Source organism: Anoplopoma fimbria, chromosome 20 (assembly GCF_027596085.1).
Source record: "Anoplopoma fimbria isolate UVic2021 breed Golden Eagle Sablefish chromosome 20, Afim_UVic_2022, whole genome shotgun sequence".
Classification (NCBI taxonomy): domain Eukaryota; kingdom Metazoa; phylum Chordata; class Actinopteri; order Perciformes; family Anoplopomatidae; genus Anoplopoma; species Anoplopoma fimbria.
Window position 1 is genome coordinate 17,622,918 of NC_072468.1, and position 16,890 is coordinate 17,639,807.

The following is a 16,890-nucleotide window of genomic DNA, read 5'->3' on the forward strand; positions in this document are numbered from 1 at the left end:
GTCAGTGATGAAGTGAGGAAGAGAGATAGAGAGCTGCGATGACAGCTGTTTGACGGAGGGACAGCAGGAGGAGGGAGCACATGTCAAACATCAAATGTAAATGACAACCGACCATCTACTAAGAATGAGTGAAACTCCAATAGAGCTTGAGGTAGGAACTAACTAACTAACTAAAAGCTGACCTTGTTATGAAGTTGTGTTCATGTTTGTAATGATCACATGGTTGTGAAGTTAACTTGAGTGTTTTAGTTTCTGGAAAGTGGAGCAGAGCCATCTAAATGTTATTATTCAAGTTATGCGGTTTGATGAGGTCTGCAATGTGCTTTGTGTTTTAAAATACAAACTGGTGTTTTTTGTATCAGCATTTTCTGGTAACTTTTGAAAATGGTAGAAAGCAAACATGTTGTTCAGGGACAAGCTGCTGTTCAGTGCCAGTGATATTTACATTTGGTAAGATTCTACTGAACTGGGAAATGCATATAAGTGGAGGTATCTAAGAATAAACTGATTAAATACATGTATATCCACTTTGTAATAAGGTTCATATCATTTGGCAGCTGATGATAATATGAACTTTCTGTACTGAGTGGGCTCTTACAAGCCAGCAGTAGTGAAAGTAGTGGTTCTTTCTGTACATATGGAAGTGTTTTTGTGAGAGGTGAATGATCAGTCATGCACATAGCTTGCCCAACCCTCGTGGGTTGATAAGAAAGACACTGAAATAACAGCTGCAGTGAACACACATTTCATTTCAAGTTTTATTCAATTACAAAATTACAGGTTACTTCACCGCTCAATTTATATACATATATACTTTATATATATATATATATATATATACTTTTTTTTTTTTTTTGGTTGACCTATCAGCTATCAGTCCAGCCATCGTCACAGCCTGAATCTGAGAGGGGGCTCCAGCCTCCACCTCTGTTTCAGCTGCCACTCCCCACCCAAGTTCCCTCCGATGCCCATCAACAAACCCAGCTCCAGCCTGAGCTACAGCTGTCAGAGTCTGACCCCGAGCACCAGCACCAAGCAAAGCCAGTGTGCATAAATTATCGAAGGCTGCTTCTCCTCCTTTTGGGGTTCTCCTTATGTGCTGCCATTCTGGGACTTGTTTACTATATGCATCATAATCATCAAAAAAGCAATATCCAGACAGACAAAGGTAGGCCTCCAGAGAAACACAACAAAACTACACCTTATTTCAGATATTGCCATTTGGTCTGACCCTTCTGTCACTCTTTCCCATAGTGACTCCATGTGTCTCCCCAGCCTGTCAGTGGGCCTCGGCCCGTCTCTCCATGTCTGCTGATCCCTTCACGCAGCCCTGCGATTACTTCTTGTTCACATGTGGATCTGATGCACTTTCACCAGACAATGGGGTGAGACAAAGAGGGCAGGGCATCCCTGGACATCCACAGAACCTGAAGGAAAAGGTTGTGTGGACAGAGAGGAGAGGACAGAGTAAAGAGAGAGAAGATAGAGGACTGAGAAAGGAGAAAATACCGGACAGAAAAACTGTGCTGCTGCAGTATCTCAGGGAGATTTTGGGTAGTAGTATGCAACCTAAACGTCCTCTAATGTACACCACTCTGCATCGTATTGCTTAATTTATTATTATTATTATATCAATGAACTGTCTGAATCGTGTTGTTTCTTGCTCTGTTTTGACAGAATCAAACGACAGACTGGGTAGTACAGCAGTGCAAAAGGCCAAAGGGTTTTACCGTTCCTGTTTGGACACCAAATCCATAGAAACAGCTGGAGCAGAGCCGTTCCTCACACTCATCCAGAAAGTGAGATAACTAAATGCCCTTAAAATGTGAGCCTTGGCTGATAAATCTGTCAAATGTTGGTTTATCACCTCTCTTTGAATGTGAGGGGGAATTAATTTCTCAGATTACATGAAACACAAAACACAGAGAGATTATGTATTCTACTACTAACAAAGCAGGATGCTGTATAATGATTGTATATAATCTCTGTCTCTGTTTCTCTCTCTATACAGCTAGGTGGCTGGGCCGTATCGGGCCAGTGGAATCGGACAGACTTTAACTCCACCCTGAGCCTCCTCATGAGAGACTACGCCACCTTTCCATTCTTCAACCTCTATGTGGGCAAAGACCCAAATGAAATTGCCCGCGGGACAACCAAAAGATATATACAGGCCCGTATCCATTAGAGTAATTTGTGCTAAAATGCTTGTGGGAGCACTGCCATAGCAAAAGTAGGCCTCGTCTCATTGCTTTAACTCAAGTCTCGTCTCTGTCAACAGATCGATCAGCCGGATCTGTTGATCCCGATCGAATGGAACAGCAGGACACTGAAGTCTCAAGCTAAAACTCAGGTTGGTCACTAAGCCAGACCACTATTGATTCAATAAATGTATTTTAATGAATAAACAAAATTAATCCATCCCACTAATGCATTGCTTTATCATCCTCCTGTCTCTTTTCATCCAGACGCTACGTCCCTTCTTGGCAGCGTGTCAGAGGTACCTGGCACTGTTGGGGGCTCGACCCAGCAGCAGCATGATCCACGTGGGCACGTTCATCTCTCTGTCCTCTGAGCTCGCTGTGACTGCTGCACCTCTGCACTATCGCCTGTCGAAAAGACAGCTTTATCAGCGCATGACCATCAGAGAACTACAGGTACAAGAGGAGGGGAAAGGTTTGCTATATATACACATACTGGGTCTGATTCGGTTGCTATCATTTATTTTATTTTTCTTAAATATGCCAACAGAACCGGGCTCCTGCCATTGATTGGCTGCGCTGTCTGCAGGCGGCTTTCCATCCCCTGCCACTCATCGAAGATGATCATGTCCTTCTGCATAACTACCCCTACATTGTGCAAATGTCCCGCATCATCGGCATATGGCTGAACAAGCATGAGCTGATGACCAGGTAAACAAACCACAATCAAACATGCATAGACTTTCCTGTTATTTCTTTTTTTTGACCATGTGCTGCCACATTTGAATCCCCTCAGCGGCCCCGTTCACACCTACATGGTACTCAATCTGCTGCACACCCTGATGCCTGCTCTGGACTCCAGGTTTTCTGGAACAGCAAAGAATTTGTCTATGGATCTGGGTGACACTGAAGGGGTGAGTCAACACAGAAAAAGTCAAAAAGATGACACCTGAGTGAGTGGGTTTGTTGAGTCACATGGGCCTCTGTATCAGGTAGCTGATCGCTGGAAACACTGTGTATTAGAGACTGAGAGAGGATTCGACAACGTTCTTACCCACCTTCTCAGTGAACGGACAGCCCACAGAGAGGTGAGTGGTCATCGTGGTGATTCAGGACATCATAAATTTCACACCGACTGAATTTTAAGGCTGATGGTTATTAAAGATTTGTATTGTTCAACAGGCAGAGGAGATTATTCAAAATATATTTTCCTCCTTCAAGTCCAAATTACATGAACTCAAGTGGACGGATCAGAAGGCTCTCCAGTTTGTCATGAAAAAGGTAATAAGCAGGAATTGTCATTGTACTTCCTGAAACATAATTTAATGCTGTTTTGATATCAAAAAACACACTGTCTTCCTCCAGGTTCAGTCTTTAACTCCAAGACTTTGGACTACAAAGGAGATCTCTAGTGAGGCGGAGCTCGACCTGCTTTTTTCCAAGGTACATTACAGACGTCCATGGGCTCTAACAAATTAGGTGTTAACCTCTTTATTTGATGTCATTCCTAGTTCTCTTCCCAGTGGGTTTAACCATACCTGAACCACCTACACTCGCTTAACACAACTTTCTTTCTCATGTAATTTGTATTGCACACAACTGTTCATTTTAATCTGTTTCGATTCCAGGTGACAGTCAACACAAATAGCTTCTTCTCCAACTATGTCCAGCTACTTTCCTTATGGCAAAAGAGACGCAGTCGACTCTTGACTGAGCAGGCTGAGGCGGCTGATATGTAAGTGTCTGTCTCTATTCTTAAAGTTCATAGTTGATATGAATGTTTCGAGCGAGTATTTAGTCTTTTCTCTTTTCTTTAAGTCTGTCTGTCACACCATTTCTCCTCGGTGATGAGCTCCTCTTTCCCATGGGAATGTTCACCCCTCCTCTCTTCCATCCTACCTTTCCTAGGTAAAGTGTGCACTGATTATAAAAACGTTTAAAGGATTTTCACGTGTTTAAGACTTATTATTGAGCATTATAGTCCACTTTTTGTATTATTTCTAAACAGGGCAATGAATTATGGTGTGATGGGTTTCCTGATGGCCAAAGATATCCTCCACCTAATTTTGCCGGATGGTAAGAGAACCTCATACTTGTCATGTTTGGGTTACATACACATGTTTTTCAGATATCAAAACTGCCTTCTTTATACTCAACCTACAGACCGTTTAAAGTAGTATCACAACAATCTGTCTTGTGTTGTAGTTTACTCTCAGAGTGAGACGGTGCATGCTGTGGGGGAATGTGTGTGGGCTCACTACCTCACTGTGACAGAGAAAACGGGCCGAGGTACTCTCTCAGCAGCGCAGCAGCAGGAGGTGTGGGTGCAGTATTCTGCACTGCAGATAGCATTGCAGGTGAGTTAGCAATCTTCAGGCTTTCGTCTCTGTATGTACAACGATTGAGCTCATACAGCCCCATTTTTTTCCAAAGGCTTATCATCAGAGTTTAAAGAGCAATCCCAGTGACACCTCCATCTCAGGACTATCAGACACTCCACTGTTTCTCACATCTTTTTCACAGGTACAGTGGTTCTATTATTAGGTTACATTTGTCATCACCTTTCCTCTCAGCTAGTGATCGCATGTCTTTTGTTGTATTCCAGGTTCACTGTGACTCAGACCCATACAGTGAATTTATGCCCTTGGAACCCTCCTTCTTGATTACAGTGATCTGTGCACAATCTGACCTGTGTCCTACAAGCCTGCAGTGCCCCAATGAAACCCAGCAGCACTCATTACAAACATGCTGAGTAGCACTCCTCTGAAGCGCAGCAGGGTTGTTTTTTTTTGTAGTTATTGATTATTATTATTATTATTATTATTATTATTATTATTATTATTATGTATTTGTCTGGCAAAACACCTGGTGCTGTAGAAATTAAGCACACTGATGTTTACAAACTTACAAAGATAGTTTATTGTTATTACATGTGTTTATGGTACAGGTCAATTAAAACCTTACATTTTTTTGTATAAGTAGTAATATGTTTGGATTTCCATAGATTGCACAAGCTGTTGCATATACTTGTAAATGAAATAAACATTTGAAAAACAGTTTTCACTTCATATTTCACAGATCCAGGATCTCACTTTATATGCTACCATGGTAAAAAAAAACAACAACAACAACAACAACACAAAAAACCTGATTAGTTTTAAATGAGCTCGTCTCCTAGGTGATGAGGAGAATCACCTATGACAGCAGCAGAATAATTGTTATTATTAGAATAAAAACAGGCCATATGTGTCTGTAAAAACTCTCCAAAAACAGCTGGAGAGATCCTGAGATTTTTCTCTGGAAGATGAAATAGGCAAACAGAAAAAAATGCGGAGGAAAGCCACAGCCAGAAAAGCCTCACCTAGAGGCGCAAAGCGAAATGCTAACAACAGCATTAAAGCAAAAGAAAATAAAGCGTTAAAGGTAATAAAACAAATAGCGAGACCTACCAAAACTCCGACTGGGAAAGGCCTTGGAAAAGCTGGAGCCAAGCGATTGGGCCGCCTTCTGAAACGAGCCATCCAGGACCCGCAGTCCCCGGTGAAAGGAGAACTCTCTCTGCCGAGTGAGTACCGGACACATTACTGCTCATTCTAGCGTTAGTGAGCCAGTCAAAGCAAAGCCTTATTTAGACTTTTTACACTTTTTTTTTTTATATACAGTATCAGTCAAAAGTTTGGACACACCTTCTCATTCAAATACTTTGAAGAATGTAAAATATAAAACATATTCTGGTTTGTTGAGTATTTGTTTGTTTACCACATAATTCCATATGTGTTCCTTCATAGTTTGGATGTCTTCAATATTAATCTACAATGTAGAAAAAAAAGGAAAAAAATGAAGAAAAACCATTGAATGAGAAGGTGTGTCCAAACTTTTGACTGGTACTGTATATATATATTTTAATTCACGCCAGCAGCCAACAGCTTATCTTGCTTGGAGGGGAAATAAGTCCTTGAGGTTTAGACTAATACATCTAAACCTCAAGTAAAGAAAAATACAGTGACAGATCTCAATTCAAATGTAGCTACTAGCTAGTTATGTCAATATGATTTTATTCAGTGACACAAATTAATTAAACTTTTAGCATAGTAAAAAAAAAGAAAAACATTTTATTTCCTAACCTGAAAGACGAGCTAACTGCTGATGAAAGCTGCCAAGAATTCAAATGGTTAGGCCTATATTTTTTTTTATGCCTAACATTGAAATATTGGCCCTATTCAGTGTACAATACAGGAATCAACTTATAAAATACCCACTGAGGGAAGAGTGTAAGAGGACAGACCTCAGTGTCCTCAATGATGTCCCTTTAATAAAATGTATTTTAGATTATAATTAAGTTTATAATCATCCTATCAAGTTATTATTTGATTTGGATCCTTGGAACAAGATACACACTCTTACATTAGGTATTTAATTAACCTTTATTGATCTTTCAGAGACTCCTGTTCGTCTTTTCAAGCATCAGATTCAAACTGTGGCTAAAAATGAACCCAAGACACACACGTCAAAGCAGTCCTCGCCTTACGTCCCCCAGCTCATCCTTGGTGTGGTTTCCCAATGCAAACACCGAGGTGGCATCTCCATGGCAGAGCTCAAGCAGGTGCTGGCTGCGGCAGGCTACGATGTCACCAAGAACAACAGGCGGGTGAACGTGGTGACTCAAAGGCTGGTTAACGATGAGACACTTGTTCGAACTACAAGGCACGTATCATTCAGACGCACCAATAAGGTAAAAGGACCTTTGCCTTTATAATGTGGTAACTTGTTTGCGTCTAAATTCCAGTTCAGTTGACAGGACATACGGCACTGAATGACAAACATTAGGGCAGAAAATTGCTGCTTAAATGCTCTGTACATGTTATAGTTTATTGGGACTTGGCCAAAAGTGGAACATACTTGAAAGTTTCAGTCCAGTTAGAGCAGCAGCAGTTTTCTTCCGTGTGATGCAGTGTTTGCTTGTCCTTTACATTTCAAGTTAGAGACTGCATGTTTGTCTGGTCAACAATATTTCAAAATTACAAGTAATTCTGAATCCTTTATCTTCTACAAAAATCCAAAACAGACAGACAAAAAGCAAGGAAGAACGAGAAATGTGAAACCCCCAAACTCAAAAGCTGATCTGAGGCAGAGAAAAACAGCCAGCAAATCCTCCAAAGAAGCAGAAAAGTCGCAGAGGCAGGCCAGAAAGACTCCCAAACCAAAAGGAAAGACTCGCAGAGAAGCAGCCAAATTAACAGACAAGACTCGTAAACCAGCAGCCAAATCACACAAACTAGCAGGCAAAACTCAGAGAGAAGCAGCCAAATCACACAAACTAACTGGCAAGATTCGCAAAGCAACAGCCAAATCCCACAAACCAAGAAGGAAGACACTGCAAGCAAGAAGAAAATCTCCAAAGCCAGCGGGGAAGAAACGCAGATCTGAAACTAACCAAACAGCCCGGGTTCAAAAGGCACAAAGGGCCTGGGGACGTCGACAAAAGCAAAACAGACATCCACATAAGACTTCATGGAGAAGACCGCCACCAAGACGGAGGCCAAGATTAAACACACAGCGTCGGGTAGCCAGGAGAAGAGCTTACTACTATTAGCATTTAGAGTAATGGTTATGGTGAGCAGTAATACATTAAAACCTTTCTAGCAATCTGAAATTGTGTATTTTCTTTTGATGCATCTGCTGAGTTGAATATTTTTTTTATCTTATTTTATTGTAAACTTAAGTTCCATGTTCTCAGGGTACATCATGTTCTTTATCATCTCTGAATAGTGTGTCTTCCTTGTGTATTTCACTCTTATCAGTCTGTATGAAAGAAAACACTCATTTAGTCAAATATTTTAATGCAACTGTATTGATTGATTATCCAAAACTCAGTAAATGGTGCAATTGATAATGGTATAAAATACAGCCACACTTCTAAATGAAAAAGGAACATTGGTACACATGGTGGCCAAACACCATCATACAAGTATACACATACAGTGTATAACAGGATACATGTCTGTGGTCCATGCGGCATCACTGGGGAAATGGACATCATATCCATTCCTAGTCCATTCAAAGAAAAGTCCATGTACTCTCCTGTCTCTGCCAGGTCAACACCAGAAGTTTATTGACCATTTGTCACAAGACACCCCACACTTCCTCAAAGGCAGAGCACATCTTAGCACAGGTCAGTGCCGCAGAGAGGGGATAGTTACTGATGGACACCGTCTTCTCTGTGTAGTCCACATTCACCTAAGAGGACAAAGAGATCAGTAACACAGATATTTGATGCTCAAAGCAGTGAATATGCTACCATGTAGAGGCGTTTCTTACCGCTCCATGTGCAAAGGCTCCAATCACCACTGCAGCTGGTCCGTCTGGCACCAAAGACCGAGGACAGACGGCATCTCCAGCAGAAGAGAAGGAGGTGGACATGCGGGGACAGCCAGGAGGCAGATGGTCAGACACTGGATTTTTAATCATCCTCAAAAGCCTCTGAGGACCATCAGCAGCCCTGACACTCAGCTTGTGCAGCAGCTGAACTAAGATACAAGAAGAGAAGAAAGAATGATCAGGAGATTAGCTAAGCAGATGACATGAAACAATAGACGAGGTGAGTAAGACTGAACGTTTTGTACTTTGTCTACACAAACATTTACTCACATAAATGTAGTTTATACACAGGAAGTATTCAACATTAATAGTTTACCCATAAGGCCACAGAAGCGAGTGAACGTCCTAGGGATGCGTGTCTGTGGGTTGATCTCTATTAGGGCGTTTTTCTCTGTATGGATGTAGACTTGCAACAGGCCTGCCCTGTTCAGTGGGCTGTCCATCAACATGAGTAGACACTGGTAAAGGAAATAAGATTTTTAGGTTTTTTATTAGAATACTGATACCAGCCATGAAATAGAAAGGAAGTGAAAAAATATTTTGGAGAGTTTTGATGTTTTAGATAAATACATTGGATAAACAAACACTTTTCATGAGGATCAATTGAATTGTGTAAATCAATACACTTGTCAGTGCTCTATGATGAACAAATTATGTAATGGTGACACTTTCTATCATCATTTTTATAATAAAAATCCACCACTGCCTTCTTGGTAAATATAGTCTGCCATATGGCAAGCACATCAGTAGATCAGCATATTTGATTAAATTGCTGTTCTTCCATGATTCCTGCACTTTTCATGGTTCTCCCCACATGGTTGAATGCACTTATTGGATGAAAACTTTGGATGCTGAACGAATCTGAGAATCTCTGCTCAAATTCCAGACTTATTCAGTGATGCAAATCATATATAATTTAGACGAAATGGTACTTCACTCTGACTGTAGGTCATGACAGACATTAGAGAAGAATAAAGTTGTGCAAACTATTCTAAAGGAGTGCTCACCTGATGTGTGATGTCTGGTCTTATATTTCCCGGATTCCTTCCACTCTTGACGATCATATTTTTGTGTTGGTCACAGTTTAACAGCTCAAACGTTTTTCCGACCTGTAAAAAAACAAAAAACAAAACATAAACTTATTGTATAAGCCGGCGTAATTTAAAGAACGGTATGGTTACTGAGGTCACTTCCACTGGTTGGAGGTAGGGGGCTGCATCACAACAACACACAAACACGACCCTGACGCTTCACCTTCACTGTTTCTAACGACGCTCCCTCCAGAATAACAACCAGTCTCCTCTCGGCCATGCGGTCGTGCAGGCTGCGGAGATGTTTGGCAGGTTTTGGTTCATATTCGTCCAAATGTTCCAGACCACGCTTCTTGTCTACGGGAGTCTCCATGATGCTTTTCGGCTGGACTGTCGCAGAATAGGTACGTCACAGCAAAAGTGCGCGTTCACGAGAGAGTGTATAAAAACATATACAGGCGTATTTTTTCTTTTAATGAAGATGACTAAACTAAAGCTACAGTAATACTGTAATAATGTTTTTTTTTTAAATGTTTCAATAAAACAGTTTTTATTTTTGCAGAAGTGCGCCAGGCCGACATTGGCCCCTGCGACACCATTCATACGTCAGCTATGTGCGCCGGAAGTTCTCCCACAACGTGTTGAAGGAAAACTCACGTGTGGGTATTTTAATCGTACAGCCTTACAAGCAGAAGTTTGATCAAACAGGAACAGATTAAGGGTGAGTATGTGGATAATTATTGCTGAGGTCATTATGTAAAGACCCAGTCAATCAGTGTTAATAACCGAGATTGTAATTTTAACTTGCAAACACGACATGCGGAGTTAGGTCAATGTACGTACATTTTCTGTGTCTGAGTCTGACTTTTTCACTGCTTGAGAACAAAAGCGTTCAAAGCATTATAATCTACCATTTAGGGTACGTATGTCTCCAGGAATGTGATTTGTTTGTTGCATGTGGGCCACATCCTGATAACTTTTTAATTAGATACCCATTGAAGTGTTGATGCCATACAAATTAGCACAAGTGACTTCATGTCTCTGACATACAGTTGGTCTGCAGGCCTGTTTCCACCAGAGCTCAGTCATCTCAGATTCATTTTAAATACTTAAACTAAGATTACAGTTTTTGACAATTTCCCTGAGCTGACTTCTGCTTCTTCCAATAACTGCCGTTAGTGCTGCAGTCTTCTATCAAAGACCACCATATCTTTGTTTTTAAGAAATCATTATAGAAAGCTATTATATTATGATGGGACTGTCAGCACAAGTTTAATGAAGTCTAACCAATGTAAGAAAAACAGTTGTAAGAATATTTGTTTTAGACGAGGTGTCAACAAAGATATAGGTTAAGTCCAATAAACAAACATTTCTTAATTTATCTAAACATATACTCTCTATTTTGCGGTCTTTTTACAATTCACTTGAACTACATTTCTTGATTGAGATTTAAAAAGATGAAACATTATTTTCCTCCTTTTCATTTTCAGAGTGTCTGTGTAGCTTGGAGAAATGGGTCGTAAGTTGGATCCCACCAACAAGGTGAAGAGAGGACCAGGGAGAAAATCCAGGAAGCAGAAAGGAGCAGAGACCGAGTTGGCCAAGTTTATACCTGATGGTGATTATCAGTTATTTATAAAGACACAAATTAACTCTGGAAATCCAAACCATAAAGTTTACAAGGCTTCATTATGGCTTGTTTTTTTAAAGTGCTTCTTTTCTGTTTGCAGAGGAAACCGCACCAAAACGCCTGTCAAGTAGAAGCAGGAAAAGGTAAGACTGATCTGTAAAATGATACTACATAAAAAGACATTACTCTGTTTACAAGTTGCTAATTCATATTGTCACACACAGAGCTACAAAAAGAGTCCAGAACTTGAAAAAGCCTAAAGATGCTGCTGTGGAAAAACCCAAGAAAGGTACCTGTTTGTAATGTTTTCTATATACAAGTGCAGATAATTACAACCTAGCACCTGCATAGAAGGAAAAAATGAAATGTGTGTTTGACTTCAACTGATGTTCCTTTGAACTGTTGTTGCTAAAGTTATTTTTAATCACAGAATAAATACGTGGTTTCTTTTTATCCTAAAGGATTCACTGATGAGAACAGCAAATGGTTGACACCAGCAAAGAGAAAGCGAAAAATTGATGAAGCTGAAAGTGATGATGACAGTGATGAACACTGGGAGGAAGATGAGGAGGAAGAGGAGGAGCAGCCGAAACCGACGAAGAAGGGAGGAAAGGACCAAGGAAAGAAGGGAGCCAAATTAGAAATTAAAGAAGCGAAGGAGGGAGAGGAGGAGGAGGATGAAGATGATGACGATGATGATGATGAAATGGTTGACGACTACGGTGCACTGGATGAGGGCAGTGGTGAGGAAGCAGCGGAAGAAGAAAGTGATGAAGAGGAGGTATGTAAAATTGTTCTATATCTTTTTGCCAACCACCACTTTGTTGTGTTTCGCTGTGTGTAACACTGGAAATTTTACTAAAATTACGATTCAAATGTTAAAATTGTATTATTTGCCCCATACAATCCCTGATTGACTTGAAAGTTTCCTCCCACTTGCCTGTTGATATATAATAAGTATCATTAGGTGTGGCAATAAAATCCTGGAGGGTGTCCTTAAGGGTGGTAATGTGGTAAAAATTGTTAATTTGATTTAGTGACAACTTTACTTGTGTTTTTTTCCCCACATTTAGCTTCTTCCCATTGAGCTTGCAGCCAAGAAAGCAAAAAAGCTGAAGGAAACCATGGGTCTCGATAGTGATGATGATGATGATGATGATGATGATGATGAAGACGACAAGGGTGAAGAGGCAAAGAAATCGGATGCTGACACAGATGAGGAAGACACAGTACAAGCCAACATGGATGAAATGGATGCATTCAGGCTACCTGGTGCCGAGGAAAGTCAGAAGGAAGGTGAGTGACTTACAATTCTTTCCAAAAAGATTCTTCTCTTTTTAAAGCAGCAAAAGAGGTCTAAATATTTTTTCTTACCTGCATTGTTAGGCATCCTTCCCCTGGACCTGAAGAGTATCTATCAAAGAATTAAGGACAACATTGATGTCCTGTGTAATTTCTCAACAAAAAGAGAGGAGGGGAAAGAGAGAGCAGAGTACATCTCTCTTCTGAAGAAGGATCTCTGTACTTATTACAGCTACAACAACTTCCTCCTTGACAAGTTAATGGACCTCTTCCCTCTCTCAGAGGTGGGTGATTTTTTATTTTTTTATTTTTTTCCCCTTCTTCTCCTTTGTAGTACCAAAAACTATGTGATGTTGTTCTCTTAGTTTAAAAATGTTAATGTTGTCAAGACCGGATTCTTTTTTGACTGCACATGTTATATTTTTTATTGAATCATATTTTTTTCCCTCTTTCTTGCTTACAGCTGGTTGATTTCCTTGAGGCCAATGAAATTCAGAGACCTGTCACTATTCGGACCAACACATTGAAAACAAGGAGGAGGGATCTTGCCCAGGTAACTGCTCAGGGTGGGAGAGTTGAATCAAATGGCTGGTTAAAACATTCTTAAAGTGCTTTGTAGTATTTCTTGTAAATCAACTCACTAAGAAGCACCAATAAAGTCGTAATATGATTGATTTATTTGCAGGATTTAACAGCACTTTAGGTCAGAGACATAACATTAAAATGTGTCGTCTGCAATTAGCAGAAAAAGAAATACAGAGTAGCCTTTTAAGAAAACAAGTTGCACAAATAAATGTCAGATTAAAAGATACAAATGTTCATCACTTTAGTTTTGCGTATGTTGTTAACCCAGAAATCCCCACTGACCACAATAACCCCCTCATCAAATGATTTGATTAGTATTGTGTAGTGTCAAAGCCTGTCTTCAACTCGTGTGTTGAACTCTGTGGTCTGTGTGTTTCTTTGTTTTAGGCCTTGATCAACAGAGGAGTGAACCTTGATCCACTGGGAAAATGGTCTAAAGTGGGTTTGGTCATCTACGACTCCTCAGTACCTGTTGGTACGTTTCAGCACAGTCAAGTCAACAATCTGACTGAAGCAATTAATGATATTTTAGTGGAGAATAACTGAGGCCGACTGTAACCACACAAGCTTTAATTGTTATTTGTTCCATGTTTTAAAAACAGGTGCAACCCCGGAGTATCTGTCTGGTCAGTACATGCTGCAAGGAGCCTCCAGTTTGCTACCCGTCATGGCGCTCTCTCCACAGGAGGGGGAGTTAGTGTTGGACATGAGCTCAGCTCCAGGAGGCAAGACCACCTATATTGGTAAGATGAGCTGCAGTTATACATTGTTATACTCATTTTATGAGGTGTGGCAAACTGTTTAATATAGACTAGGGCTGCAACTATTGATTATTTTCATCAAGGATTAATGTGTTGATCATTTTCTTGATTAATGGATTAAACATAGTGTCTATAAAATGTCAGAAAATTGGGGGAAATGCCCTTTTTAATTGACTTTAGCGCCGCATTACATATGTAAAGGTTTAGTGTGTAGTATTTACAGCATCTAGCAGTGAGGTTGCAGATAACAACCAACTGAATCTTAGAACTACGGTGGGACAAATGTGGACGCGAAAAAGCAAAGACCTATCTAGAGCCAGTGTTTGGTTTGTCTGTTCTGGGCTACTGTAGAAAGATGGCGGTTGCCTGTGTGAAGATGAACAGCTAGAGTAGACATAAACGGCTCATTCAAAAGTAACGAAAACACAACCGTTCTTTGTTTCAGGCGAACACAATCAAAACATACTAAGATTATATCCCATATCTGACAATAGACCCCCCTAAATGCTACACACTGCCATAGATGTAAAAAAAAAAAACCCCATCAAGTTCTTACATTTGAGAAGCTTAAACAAATGACCGTTTGCCATTTTTGCTTAACAACCAGCAGAAACAATTACGATAGCTTTTGTTTCAGCTGTAATGTGGACCGATGCATATTTAAAGCAAAAGCAAACTCTTGTCACATGCAAGTTAAATGTATTTAACAACATTTGTGAACGTTCCACCCTCAGCTCAGCTGATGAGAAACACGGGGATGATCGTGGCTAATGACGCCAACGCTGACAGATTGAAGAGTGTTGTGGGCAACATCCACCGTCTGGGGGTCACCAACACCGTCATCTGCAACTATGACGGAAGGCATTTCCCAAAGGTGACATTCATACATCTGAAAAAGATTATCTCTGTGGTTTAGCCTCAAGTTTTATAAAGTGTGCTAACTAGTTGAAAACGTCTTCCCACAGGTGATGAGTGGGTTTGACAGAGTGCTGCTTGATGCTCCGTGCTCAGGCACAGGAGTCATCGCTAAAGATCCAGCTGTGAAGACCAGCAAGGTGAAACACCGTTCACTGTTTAAGTATGCACTCAAACATATACTTTTTGTTTTAACAGTGTTTAATAGTTTACTTCCACCCTTTTATTTCCTGACAGGACGAGGCCGACATCCAGCGATCTGCTCACTTGCAGAAAGAACTGATTCTGTCGGCCATCGACTCTGTCAATGCTGAGTCCTCTTCAGGAGGATATCTGGTCTACTGCACATGTTCAATAATGGTATGTGTGCTGTATATGCAGCTAATTCATTCTTTGGTTTACATGTTATTTGTGAGTATTTAGCAGAAAGGTTTGGGTACTGATCAAAATGTATTCCATCAGGTGGAGGAGAATGAATGGGTGGTGGACTACGCTTTAAAGAAAAGAAATGTCAAATTAGTTCCCACTGGACTTGACTTTGGCAAGGAAGGCTTCACCAGGTAAATAAGATAAACCTGTGTTTCTCTTGGCGGTTGAGTTATTGTAAAGCACGTACTCTGATCTTCAACCCTAAATTTGTTTTTCCATTCTGTCAGGTTCAAAGAACGTAGATTCCATCCTACTCTGCGACTGTCTCGCCGGTTTTACCCTCATTCCCACAATATGGATGGGTTTTTTGTGGCCAAGCTGAAAAAATTCTCCAATGTAATTCCAACTGCGGCTGCAGGAAAAGGTAACACTTTCTCTTACAAGCACATCCCAACTTTCATCACGTTAGTTAACATGTTTAACACAAACTCATCCTCTGTCTGTTATTTCTGTAGAAGAAGAAAATACAGATGCTCCTGATGCAACAGCTGTGACAGACTCTCCTGAAGAGAAACCATCCAAAAGTGATAAGAAAAAGAAGATTGTCCCCGGAAAGGCAGGTGGCTTAAAAGGAAAACCCCAAGCCAATGGAACAGCAGCCAAGAAAACCACCAAGCCAAAAGGCAAAAAGGGCTCACCTGCTGGACCAAAAAAGGCAAAGATTGCCAGGATGGATGGAGAGACTGTAAAAGGGGCACAGGCCAAGAAGCCTGCAGCGAAGACAGCCGATGACCCCAAAGCATCAAAGGCTGACAAAAAGGAGGGGAGCAGATTTGAGAAGAAGCAGGGCAAAAAGATCAAAACACCCATAAAGGCAAAGGACAGAATGGGAAAGAATAAATTCAGAAAACTGAAGAACATGTTGGAAAAACCAGACGGAGAATGACGGAGTGTACAGCGTGATAAACTGTACCAGATTATGTAAAGCTTTGTAAAGCTTTCTTGCAGACCCACATCCCTTCATCTTACAAATGTGTGTGCTGTTGTCATTTGAAAGCAGCTAAACTTTACCACACTGTACTGTATGTGTCAGACAGATGTTATTTGTAATGCCCATGTACAAGTGACTTAGACTGGTTAGCGACGCTCTCACTTAAAAAGGGTCCTTCCTCTTTTATATGTTTTCCAGAATATTCATATTGTTTGTCTGTTGATTTAATTGCAGGGTGGGACAACATCCATAAATATATGAATCTGTGAAACATAATAAATCTTTTAAGATATCTTGATCAGCACTTGTTGGATTCATCATTCATCAGTGGGAAGTTGTGCTGCTGTCGGTACATTAAGATCATCTGGTTATTCAGTGGGTATAGCTCAAGGTTCAAGACAGTTTGGGGAAACTCTTTTAGCATTTAATAGCTTAGCTTGAACAAACCTTATTACATTTTAGACATCTACAAATGTAGTTTGACTTGTCAATTTTGTTTTGATTATAATTGTCATAATTCCAGTTTCAAATATCTACAGTTGAAAAAAATGTAACATCCAAGGTGATATCTTTGATTGAACTGAAGAGTATTCAGAACTCTTGAATTTGAGTTCTTACTAATCATAATGTAAAAATTCCCACTATGTCAGATATTGATTTTGTTATAAATCAGAATGTAATTGGATATTCTTGAAATAAAGTTTTGACTGGGTCATAAATATATTGCCTG

General features: G+C 40.3%; 4 protein-coding genes across 7 annotated transcripts; 3 read left to right on the top strand and 1 right to left on the bottom strand.

Moving 5' to 3' along the window:
• The first annotated feature begins 10 nt into the window (after positions 1 to 10).
• kel (Kell metallo-endopeptidase (Kell blood group)) lies at positions 11 to 5,232 on the top strand. 4 transcript variants are annotated; one of them, XM_054621591.1, is made up of 18 exons: positions 11 to 151; positions 871 to 1,168; positions 1,255 to 1,560; positions 1,678 to 1,799; positions 2,012 to 2,170; positions 2,279 to 2,350; positions 2,466 to 2,654; positions 2,749 to 2,909; positions 2,995 to 3,112; positions 3,191 to 3,286; positions 3,381 to 3,479; positions 3,564 to 3,641; positions 3,827 to 3,933; positions 4,017 to 4,106; positions 4,207 to 4,274; positions 4,404 to 4,555; positions 4,632 to 4,721; positions 4,804 to 5,232. In XM_054621591.1, exons 1-18 carry the CDS (start codon positions 101 to 103, stop codon positions 4,948 to 4,950), a joined length of 2,403 nt encoding a protein of 800 aa, XP_054477566.1. In that variant the 5' UTR covers positions 11 to 100; the 3' UTR covers positions 4,951 to 5,232. The 4 variants fall into 4 exon arrangements, with proteins under 4 accessions (XP_054477566.1, XP_054477567.1, XP_054477568.1 ...); XM_054621592.1 differs by having other exon boundaries at positions 1,255 to 1,557; XM_054621593.1 differs by having other exon boundaries at positions 1,255 to 1,554.
• A 13-nt stretch (positions 5,233 to 5,245) lies between these two features.
• Positions 5,246 to 7,791, top strand: LOC129109553 (histone H1.01-like). Its single transcript, XM_054621651.1, has 3 exons — positions 5,246 to 5,763; positions 6,638 to 6,930; positions 7,264 to 7,791. The coding sequence occupies exons 1-3, from the start codon at positions 5,526 to 5,528 to the stop codon at positions 7,789 to 7,791; spliced, it is 1,059 nt and encodes a 352-aa protein (XP_054477626.1). The 5' UTR covers positions 5,246 to 5,525.
• A 230-nt stretch (positions 7,792 to 8,021) lies between these two features.
• emg1 (EMG1 N1-specific pseudouridine methyltransferase) lies at positions 8,022 to 10,005 on the bottom strand. The gene is made up of 5 exons (XM_054621676.1): positions 9,831 to 10,005; positions 9,584 to 9,685; positions 8,893 to 9,034; positions 8,517 to 8,725; positions 8,022 to 8,435 (listed from the first exon to the last, which is right to left on the bottom strand). Exons 1-5 carry the CDS (start codon positions 9,978 to 9,980, stop codon positions 8,322 to 8,324), a joined length of 717 nt encoding a protein of 238 aa, XP_054477651.1. The 5' UTR covers positions 9,981 to 10,005; the 3' UTR covers positions 8,022 to 8,321.
• Positions 10,006 to 10,194: 189 nt separating this feature from the next.
• On the top strand, positions 10,195 to 16,815 carry nop2 (NOP2 nucleolar protein homolog (yeast)). Its single transcript, XM_054621595.1, has 16 exons — positions 10,195 to 10,328; positions 11,098 to 11,225; positions 11,338 to 11,380; positions 11,462 to 11,526; positions 11,699 to 12,018; positions 12,311 to 12,533; positions 12,624 to 12,823; positions 13,003 to 13,092; positions 13,512 to 13,599; positions 13,727 to 13,867; positions 14,620 to 14,759; positions 14,851 to 14,940; positions 15,038 to 15,160; positions 15,263 to 15,360; positions 15,457 to 15,593; positions 15,685 to 16,815. The coding sequence occupies exons 2-16, from the start codon at positions 11,120 to 11,122 to the stop codon at positions 16,113 to 16,115; spliced, it is 2,295 nt and encodes a 764-aa protein (XP_054477570.1). The 5' UTR covers positions 10,195 to 10,328; positions 11,098 to 11,119; the 3' UTR covers positions 16,116 to 16,815.
• Positions 16,816 to 16,890: the final 75 nt, after the last annotated feature.